The sequence below is a fragment of the Cariama cristata genome, unplaced genomic scaffold (assembly GCF_000690535.1).
Source record: "Cariama cristata isolate BGI_N322 unplaced genomic scaffold, ASM69053v1 scaffold17315, whole genome shotgun sequence".
Taxonomy (NCBI): domain Eukaryota; kingdom Metazoa; phylum Chordata; class Aves; order Cariamiformes; family Cariamidae; genus Cariama; species Cariama cristata.
In genome coordinates, this window is record NW_009618313.1 from 1 (window position 1) to 10,702 (window position 10,702).

Sequence of the window (10,702 nt, forward strand, 5' to 3'; positions counted from 1 at the left end):
CCCGGAGGACGGCGCTTCCCCGGGCTCTGGGTGTGCTCCTGCGGGCCCCATCCCGCCTGTTCCCTCTGCAGCTGCCCGGGCAGCGCCCCAGCCCGCAGGGCCCTTCCCCCGGGAGGCACGGAGGTGAGCAGGGCTGTGCCGAGGTGTTGCCTAGGGAAGGGATTCCAGAGCACCCTGGAGGAGGACTGTAAATCCTGAAGCTGTTTGGGACGTGAACTGGTTTGGTTTGACTCGGAAGATACCTTTTCGGTTGCTGAAACCGGTTTCAGCTTGCCATGACGATGCAGCAGCTTTTCAGTCCAGCTATGCTATCCATTACTGGAGCCTCTACGCTTCTATCCCCTGCTCTTTGTAGGCAGACATATGCTTTTAACCTTAATTATCAGTACCTCCCAAGAGAAACCAGGTTACAGGCAAGAGCAGCCCTTAAAGCCTCACCCTTTGCTGCTGCTGTAGAGTTAGAAGGGGACTTTACTCAGGCAGATCCTGAGACTTAATAGACTTTTCTCCCAGGTAATGCCCTGTACTGGTGCAAGTGTTTTGAGCTCTTCCCAGTACGTAAGAAATGGGAGCTGTCAGTTCCATCTTCTGTAACGCGTGCGTGAGTATCTGAGGGCTGATTTAATTGTGGTCCGCTTCTGCAGCCTACAAAAAGCTCTGGTACTCCAGCCCTGTTTTAAGCCACAATAGCTAAGTTTGCAGGATTCACTTCCATGTAACAAGGTAACAAAGGATGCACTGGGCACTCCATAATTGGCAAAGGAGTTTTCCATCCCTTTATCCTTAGGGAGAAGAAGAGAAATGGGAATGGGAAGCTTCCCTAGAGCCTCCTCAACTCCCAGTCTAGTTGAGTGATGGCCTGCCTAGGAGGCAAGAGACCTAGCAGTCCTGGGGAGCCACCACGGACCCACTACAGAATAGGGTAGTTCCCTCTGCTGCGAGGGAGTGGTCTGATGGTGCCCGCTGTGACATGGCTATTATCGTCTCCTTAGATTCTCCAAGTATTATGGATATTTCAATAACCTCAGAAGAGGAAGAGAAAAAAACAAACGTTAATAACGTGCCAGACTATATCAGCGATATCCATACGTACCTTAGGGAAATGGAGGTGAGCTGCTCTCTCTTTTCTCATTTGCATACAGCTTATGGGGGAGAAATTTGGGGTTAAGAAATGGATCTAAACATTAGTTACTGCTACAGTGACTAAATTAAAGCTTGCTAGAAACAGAGAAATAAGATGCTGTGTCCACTGCTGTGAACACAAGACTGGTTTCTTGCGATAAAGTTGATTGTGCCATGCGCTGAACTGGAAAGCAAGGTTACAGAAATAGAACTTACTGATCCCAGACCTACCATTGTTTACTTCTGATCAGTTTAAACTGTGGTAAATGGAGCTTAAACAGTTGCTTCCCTACCAGCACTTAGTCCAAACTCAATCGTATCTGTCATCTAAACCTACAGGTGAAATGCAAGCCTAAAATGGGTTATATGAAGAAGCAACCTGATATCACAAACAACATGCGGGCTATTCTTGTGGACTGGCTGGTGGAAGTTGGAGAAGAATACAAATTACAGAATGAAACCCTGCACTTAGCTGTAAATTACATTGATAGGTTTCTTTCTTCAATGTCTGTTTTGAGAGGAAAACTTCAGCTTGTGGGTACTGCAGCTATGCTGCTTGCATCGTAAGTGAAATTGCTTATTGAAATTCCACTTGCTGGTCTCGTACAGATGGAAGTCTTGTGGCTATCACGTTTCTGTTGCCTATAGCTGGACTGACCTGGGAGGGCTTCACGCTAGAAGAAAAATCGGGAGTTACCCACCCAAAAGCGTGGCAGTTTGTGTAAAACTCTGCAAGCAAGATTCTAGGCTACCTTTGTAGATTGCCCTAATGTGAGGATTCATTATTTCTAGCTGCAGCAGCAGAAGGCTTCTAAACAGTATTTGAGGGAATATGCACAAGGCATGTGAAAAGAAAGTTTTGGTTTCAGCAATTATTAGTTTAGTGGGTTCTGGAATTTCAGTAACTCGGAGTCCCAAATGGCTCAGTGCTAAAATATCAGGCTATTGTAGCTCTGTAATTTCAAATTCTGCTGATTCAAGAGCTACTGAACCAAGTGCAGCAAACTTGTTGGGTAACAGCGCCCAACTACTTCACAAGTCAGAATTTAAATTAGCATGCTGACTTTCATTAAATGTTGCTGGTTATCTGGTTTTCCAGTACTCAATTATTTGCTTATAACTATTTCTCCTGGCAGCAAGTTTGAAGAAATCTACCCTCCTGAAGTAGCAGAGTTTGTCTACATCACAGATGACACCTATACGAAGAAGCAAGTTCTAAGGATGGAGCACTTAATTTTGAAGGTTTTGTCATTTGACTTGGCAGCTCCAACAATCAACCAGTTCCTCACTCAGTATTTCCTACATCAGCAGACGAACGCTAAGGTGGAGAGCCTATCAATGGTAAGGAAAAATTACTAGCTCGGCCCATGTAACTAGAGAGGTCTATTGCTATTAATATACTTTACAAGCTCTGCTTCCTAGTCGCAGTAGAAAAGAAAAGAAATGCTAAAGGATTCTCCGGTTCAGGCTTCCCTGCCTCCTCCTATTTTTAAATGTGTAGTCTCTCTGGGAGAGGTCTGGAACGTGCACACGGGAAACTAACGCTCCTATTGCCACTTACCGATTGAGATACTCCATTCCTGTCACAGGCTGACACTTGGCCTGGCTCAAGCACGCACGCTTACTCAGAGCAGGCAGAGATTGATGAACTTTAATTTGGGGTTTGTTTCACTGCTTAGATGTTTCCCTCTTTCTTATCTAAAACTGCCATGCCTACCCGCCCACCGTGGCTAAAAAGGACTTTTGTTTCAGTTTTCCACTCAACAAGCCGTGAGCTCTAAATCCAAAGGCCAATTTCTAAAGTGGAGCACAGATAACGTTTCAGCTAAAGTTATATTAAACCCTAACTGTACGGCAGGTACCAAAGCTCCTAAATAGAAGACTGTGTCCCGTTGTGCAAAGGTCAGACCCGACTATGCTCTTCCTGCTAGATCTTATATACCTCTAAATATAAAACATGGTGTTGAAAAAGCATGCGTTGTTAGCTACTGTCAAACAGTGTTCCCAGTAGATGCTAAAAGAGGAAGTAGAAACTAGGAAAAGCTGTTCCTCCAACTGATGTTGGGATTGGAAGCTTAAATTAGGGTTCCAGCGCAACTCTTAAATGCTCTCCTACTTTCTTTTGGAAGCAGATAATTCCCTTTCTCTTGTTTCCCTTGCAGTACCTTGGGGAGCTGAGCCTCATTGATGCTGATCCTTACCTGAAGTACTTGCCATCAGTTATTGCTGCTGCAGCGTTTCACCTAGCAGGCTATACGATCACTGGACAAACCTGGGTACGCAGCACTAAAACTTGACCCTTCGCACACCTTTATGCACGTTTAGTGTATTCGTACGCAGTTCTGAATGCTGGGGCCTGGGCTGCAGGAATCGCAGCCCCTCCGCGCTCCTAGGCTGTTAATTAGGGGTGGCTCCCTATGATATTTGAGAAATGGGGGGGGAACACACCTTCTCTTGGAAGGAAGAGGCATCTACTGATGCACTCCATTCTGGTGATCCTCTTCAAAGCTGTAAGCAGCTTCCTTGTGATGAGGAAGCGGGCGGTAAGAAAGCCTAAGCATTGGAGGCAAGGAATACTTGTTTAGAATGATAGTTTTCAGGATTAATGTAAATCCACATGAACTGCTAAAATCTGAGCAGTATTAAACCACTTTGTGCTTGAGAAAACGACACTCTGCCAACCTACTAGAACAACACAGCTTCAACAGGAAGCTAAAAACTCCGCCAGTGGTTGTCAGGATAAGCGAACAGAAATGTTCAAATGTCCCTCTTCCTTTCCTTTGTCCCCTCAGCCTGAATCCCTGTGCAAAGTAACAGGCTACACCCTTGAAGACATCAAGCCTTGCCTCATGGACCTACACCAGACCTACCTCAAAGCAGCACAGCACACACAACAGTCCATAAGGGAAAAGTACAAGAGTACCAAGTGAGTATCTAGAGAGAGGTACGATAAGCTGGTACGTTACACCCGAGTTGTCCTCGCACGTAACTGCTTAATGGGGTGGGGGGCTGGGGTGTACCTCGACTGCAGTTGGGCTCAACTACATCTACCAGGTAAGTGAAACAGTGACACGACTGCAGGTTTTTGCAAAATGTTATGATGAGCAATACTTCGTGTTCACCACCAGGCCTGCTACCACTACCTGAACTGCCAGGTAGAAACTGGAGGAATTTTCTTGACGTTCCTACAGTTGGGGGCTCAACCACATCTACCAGGTAAGTGAAACAGTGACATGACTCTGCAGGTTTTTGCAAAATGTTTTGATGAGCAATACTTCGTGTTCACCACCAGGCCTGCTACCACTACCTGAACTGCCAGGTAGAAACTGGAGGAATTTTCTTGACGTTCCTACAGTTGGTAGGCAGGAGATGGTACCTAATGCTCCTAAAAATCTGCGTCAGTGTGGCAGCTGACAAGTCCCAAAATATTTTCTGTCTTGTGAGAAATGTGTTTTGCCGCAGTACGCGTGCCGTTCTTTACGGCAGAGAGCACCTGAGGAAGATGACATCCTACGTCTTTTTTTTTCCCTCTCTAGGTACCATGGAGTATCGCTTATTGACCCCCCAGAGACACTAAACGTATTGTAATAATCAAGAGACTGATCTTTTTAAAAGATGTATATTACAAGAAAATGATGTACAGTTTTAAACATGGTTGAGAATTCTAGAAGTGATCACTCGGAATATTAATACAGGTTTTGATGAGCTTAATTATGAAGTTAGTTTTATGTGGTTTTAATGTAAATCTTTTGTACATGCAATCTTGTTAAAATATTTAGCTGGGTTTTTATAAAAATGTTCTCTTCAAGCACGGAATTAACCATGTGACCAAGTGAAGTCTGAGACTGCTTATCTAATTATAGACTGAACATTAATATTAGCAGTGCATTATTTTAGTAGGGCTTTGTCTCCTTCCAGGTAAGAATGACTTGGACTTCACAGTGGTATTTGTAGCATTTTTATACTGTCTAGTTTAAACTGAGACTTAGTATAGATCCAAAATGTGGCTTAATGGCTATAATACTGGAAGAAGCAATCTAGCTGTGAGGAGAACACCTTGCTGGAATGGACTCTTGTGAGGCTCTTTAGGATGTGCCAGTTACGGGAAGCCTCGATGGCCATGTAATGTATTGCCACATCTCCATCAGGTCAAAGGTTGAACGCTCTGCTGCAGGGACTGCACAGCTAAAACCTAGTACACCAGTTCCTACTTCCTTCCAGTATGTAGAAAATGGTCTCGCTGTAGGTATTTTCCAAAGTGTAAAACTGATATTAATTTAAGCCCATGGAGTTCCCACTGATGTGTCACCCATGGGCTTTTGGGACAGCTATCTAGTAAAAAAATGACAGTCATCAGTCTGCTTACCTAGTACCTCTTTAGGGGTGGTGGAGGGATTAAACTGCAAGAGGGTGAACTGCTGCTGTGCCCTCAAGAGGAGGGAACGCCTTCTGGTGTGGATGGGCATGTGCAGAACAGTACGCGTTCTCTACGTCCCCCTTGCTTGGAAAGGGTTCCTCTGTGGCATGCAGCAAAAATGGAGACCGATGGTCATGTTTTTCCTTAGTTGTAGAACTGTTAGATGAACAAAGTAGCACCTAATCGGCATTAGATCAAGTGGATGTTTACCTTCAACCTGTGTAAATGGAGGGATGCTGCCCTGTACCTGCTGGTCTTTGCATGTAGAGCAGTGAGTGCACAGAAGTGGGTTTAATTAAGCCATTTCCAGGTTGGCTAATAAACAATTTTTACATCTGATGTTAGTGGTCTTGCCAATACCTTAAAACCACTGAGGGGGTAGTACTACCATCTTAAAGTGGCATTCATTTCTAAAGCTTTTTGGCAAGGGCCGCCCTGTGAAACCTGTGCCGCTTCAACTTCAACTTGATTCAACACTGGCTGGCTGGTTTTCTGAACACCCAGCAGGTAGCAGTACAAATTATTCACAGATGTTGAACAGCTGTTATGGTGTGGGCTATTTAAAATAAATTTTAAAATATTTAAAAAAAAATCATCAGCCCTGTCAAACAGTCAAGCACATGTTATAGCAAGACAACTTGCATGTCTCAACTTGGTGACTAAAAACTTGCTGTTTGCCCCTGCTCTGCAGTCTGAACCAACTCGGCCACAAACTGATCCAGCCAAGTGGTGGCAGCTAATCCAGTCAAGACAAAAGTGTGCACCAGAGGCTGCCTTTTTTGGCCAAAAATCTGAGCTTTTTAGGATGCACTTTGACTTTTATACATGTTCTGTTTAACAAAGAGCCACAGTGCATTGGTCAACCATGTTCTCCAACAGCCTGTACTTAGTGTGACTTCAGTAGGTTGCCACTGTAAAGCTAAAACTAGTTGGGGAAAAAACTCTGCAGTGTATCATGTCTGGGGCTTAGTATTGGAAATGCTCTAACCTTGCAGGAGAGGGAGTTTGTATACAGAGGAGTCTGTTTGCCACAGTTGCGACATCGGTTTGCCACCTTGGAAGGGCAACTCAAAATGCTGACTGGCAATTATTCTTTGAAGACAATAGAGCATAGTGTTCTGAGAAACTGGGTTCTACCTTCCCCCCCCTTTTTTTTTGTTTTTGTGCTGTATGCTGGAAACTTTCCAAGACCACTGAGAAATATGAACATTGGAAGAGGATTAATTTAAAGGATGCTTATGAATTATTTTCCCCAGAAAAGAGCAAGTAGTAGTACTTCGGTGAAAGGACTTTGGTGGTTTATAGTATTAATTTACTGCTTAACGAAATGTCTCCTTGCTCAATGGAAGTCGTTCTGTTACTGCTCCCACAGCACAGAAAAATTCTCCCTTCCTCCCCGAGCTTTACTTTCAACGTACCGATATGACTTCCTCTACAGCCTAGACAAAAAAGACACTTCAGTCACAGGCTGGCATCTCTGCCCACTACAACCATGTTCCTCCTTCCCCACTGACAGCTCTTGCTGCTGCTGCAAGAAGTACCATTTTTTTCCATCTCATTTTTGAAAGTGGGGGACGATTCCAGCTCTTGCTATTAAGCTTTGAACAAAACATCCCAGGTTGTGCTGTACTACTGCTTTGCCTATCCAGTTTAACTTCTCGTAGCCCTTTCAAAAGAAAGCCTCTAAGGAATGTAGGGTACGAGATGCTCTGTGTGGAGAAGAGAGAAATAGTAGTGCAAAGAATACTGTTCTTTGTCCTGAAGAAGTTTAATGTCTCAGGGTACTGCAGAAGTAACAAACAACTGAGTCTTCACTCATTCTTATACTCCTGATGGTGACTTTGGGGTGGAAGAACTGACGCTAAGAAAAGGCCCTCATTTACCTCCTGAAGGAATGGGGCTTTCTGTGTTTGTCCCTTTCTGAAAGAGCACAACTTGATTAACGCTTTACTTGACTGGGAGCAAGTTATTTTTTTTTTTTTACTAAACCTGATTTGGGGAATGTCACATCTGCAACAGTAACTTCTCTCCTGTTCATATTTCATGAAATACTAAGGTCGCATGTAAAATAGTCCTACTTTGCTCTTGTAAATATGTGCCTGTTTCTAATTTGACTTGGTTTTTGAGGAAAGGGGCTAGGTCAGGTATTTTGGAAACCTTGTCTCTTTGTTTTGCCTGATCCTAAATTCAGAGCATAATTCTTTGAATATAGTTCAAGAAGCATTCCTGTCTGTTGCATGTAATATTTAATTAAACTTTTTAAGAAACTCTATTGCCGAAGTATGAGTTGCTTCTCTATGAAAGCTTGCAGAAGGGCTACGCTATTTTGCTAGGTACGAGCATTTCTGTTGATTTTTATACGAAGCAGTTTCAGTGAAAGGGAAGATGTGGAGTGACACTAGTCGCAGCACACCCTTTACCCCCGTGAAGAACACTCCGAGGTACGACACACTTCCAAGGTACAGCAATAGCTACCTCAATTAAAAGCAGCTTTCCTTGCAATAAACTTGAGCCACGATGCCTTTTACCGCCTGAACTCTCGACTATACGCAAGTTGCTGCTTCAGTAATGGCAGAGGCCGTTTGCTAAGAAAACCAAGCATCTTACCTCCGCAATTCAAGCTGTAGCACTTAAGTCAGTTCAAGGTGAACTAGTGAGTTTGCTGCTGCAGCTGGATGCTAACCATGGAATTTCACTTACATGCAAAATTTTTTTTATTGAAAGCTGTGTACAACAGTTGTATAAAGTATACATAAAAGCAGGACCAGATATGGAGTGGGAAGAAAGAAAATTATCTACAAAAGTAAGTTCAGTAATGATACACCAAATTATGTACTATACAGCATTTCTGGAGGGATGATGGCTTTAATAAGCAGCTCTCTTCTTTTTTCTCCTTTTGTTAAATGCTTTCTTACTTGTATTTTCTTGTTTTGAGTTGGTCTGTGTTCTGTGAGCAAACAACATTTGTATCAACAAAATGTAGTGAATAGTTTTATTTCAAAAGAACACAGGCTGATCATATGTAACAGGGCAACCATCCACCACGCTCGGTGCACAGTTCAAACTTAGTTTCTAGAAAGCATACTACAGACAACAACAAAGGTTTCCATGGCTAGTGCAGGGATACAGCAATAAATCTCACTTCTTGGGGATAAAACTTAAGATTAGCCGTAGTGTAGCATGTAGAATCTCTGCAGCATCTCTAAGGAGCAGCTGATTCAAATCCACTTTTACACTCTCGCTCCCTTTGGAAAGGTTAGGGTTAGTCAAGTATCTATAACTGTTTCAGACAGCTGCAGGTCAGCCAGGATGGCGCTCTCTGTAGTCCCTTTGATCAACTGAGACCTTTCTTAGCCTTGCCAAAATCCTGTGCTTTCTTAAAATACTCCTTACAAACTCCTTTTCCCCTCTTAATTTTCACATGACGGTTACCTTGTTTTCTTCGGTACTTCCTGTGGTTCCAAAATGACAACTTCTTCCTCTTCGCTGTCAGACAATACAATAGGTTCATCTAAAAAAACAAACCAACCAACCACAAACTCAGAAACTGGTGATCAGTTTTGTACAAATGACTCCTGTAACTAATAACCACAGCATTTTTAAAGACACATTCAGAGTGGCTAGTGTTTCATTTGGAGCCCTCCATATACTACAGAAATTCAAGTTCTCTTTTGAAGAAAACAGAAGTGACCAGCTGAAGTCAAAGTAGCACGTGGGTGTAACTCTCAAGAGGAAAGTGGCTACAATGGTTCTCCTTTCTTGCTAAGGACCTTTTTCACATTTTAATTCTAGACTGTTAATAAAATGATATAACAAGCATATCTGAGAGCAAGATACATAAATACTAACCCTTCTTAGTTTCGCTCATCGTGCTTGTATCCTCGGTTTCCATTTTCTGACATTCAAAAGCAGCAGCCTCAATTTCACCTTCCTCTTCCGCTGCTTCTTCCCTCTCAGATTCTTCAAGGTCTCCCCAGGAGTTCTCTATTCCTTCCCCAATTTGGGCTGTCCCGGGAGTGTGCAATATTGGTTTGGCAAAACTGAGGCAGTTAAGAAAAATCTTGGTGTTTGCTGGTAAACTCTTTGTATTCTGAGAGCAAACAACCAGTTGGTTTTTTTAAGCTGTATCTTTTCTCCCCAGGGGAGAACATCCTTAATGGGGAGTTGAGAAGAGAGTACTTCTCCACTTACTGTAACAATCGGTCACTTGAGACCTCAGTTTTGCACTTTACGCTAGGAATTAAGTTACCTAAAAGCAGTTAGAACCAAAACCAATACGATGTTGAGGTTTCCTCTGAAGGCTCTAAGGCTGCCTAAGCTGTGAAGAATCTTGGATGTGCGTTTAGCTTCTCGTAGTGCTAATGCAGGGGATGGGAAGTCTGGTTTCCCCCCGACTAATACAACAGAAAAGATACACTTCTGAAGGAGGGTCAGCTTTGGCGATGATTTCTTCGGCTTGTTCTTCCACATTGTTAGTATCAATAGCAGCACGTTCCATTTTGAAGGCGGTGATCTTTTGGTTCGGTATAGATTCTGCAAAGCCGAACTTCCCACCTTCTTTCCTAGTTGTTCAATGACAGACAGTATTTCAGGATGTTTCACACTTAAAAACACTTTCTCTTTCCAAGTTCAGATATACAAATACTTGCTATTCAAAACAAATACAAGTGAAAACAATTTGCTGTTCAAACTACAGGCTGGCATTACTTTTTAGTATGTTTCTTAAAATACGCATTTCCTGTCCTTCCCAAAACACTTACCTAACTTTCTGGTCATTCTCCAAGGCTTTTTGAATTAGTTCTGTTATTTCTGCAACCTTAACAGCTGTTATTTTACTGCATCGCAGAACCTGTTCGTTATACATACAACAATAGTTTACAAATGTGAAAGCAAGACGTTTTTAACTAAAATGGTAGAACATCATATGAGTCACAAACACTGAAAATTAAAATGCGGCATCTTAGTGTGAGGAGGGACTGGCTACACGACAAGCTGATCCAAAAGGTTAATACAACAGCCTCTAGCTATTCATGAGAGTGCAGTCTGAATTAATTTACAGACTCCCTCAGGCAAATGACCGGCAGGGGGGAAGAGATGCCTATCTGACCAAACAACATGCCTTTTCTACGTCTCTTCTTCAGCATGAGACGCAGTACTACGCTC

At 43.0% G+C, this 10,702-nt stretch overlaps 2 protein-coding genes across 2 annotated transcripts in view; one reads left to right on the forward strand and one right to left on the reverse strand.

Moving 5' to 3' along the window:
• The first annotated feature begins 970 nt into the window (after positions 1 to 970).
• Positions 971 to 5,203, forward strand: CCNA2 (cyclin A2). The gene is made up of 6 exons (XM_009700826.1): positions 971 to 1,108; positions 1,462 to 1,685; positions 2,259 to 2,463; positions 3,285 to 3,398; positions 3,915 to 4,048; positions 4,659 to 5,203. Exons 1-6 carry the CDS (start codon positions 971 to 973, stop codon positions 4,708 to 4,710), a joined length of 867 nt encoding a protein of 288 aa, XP_009699128.1. The 3' UTR covers positions 4,711 to 5,203.
• A 3,201-nt stretch (positions 5,204 to 8,404) lies between these two features.
• EXOSC9 (exosome component 9) overlaps positions 8,405 to 10,702 on the reverse strand; it is a 4,360-nt gene continuing 2,062 nt past the window's right edge. The window contains exons 6-10 of the mRNA XM_009700827.1: positions 10,300 to 10,388; positions 9,955 to 10,101; positions 9,389 to 9,579; positions 8,972 to 9,050; positions 8,405 to 8,486 (exon numbers count right to left, since the gene is read on the reverse strand). Of these exons, the coding sequence (XP_009699129.1) occupies positions 8,405 to 8,486; positions 8,972 to 9,050; positions 9,389 to 9,579; positions 9,955 to 10,101; positions 10,300 to 10,388 (588 nt within the window). The remainder of the gene's footprint in view (positions 8,487 to 8,971; positions 9,051 to 9,388; positions 9,580 to 9,954; positions 10,102 to 10,299; positions 10,389 to 10,702) is intronic.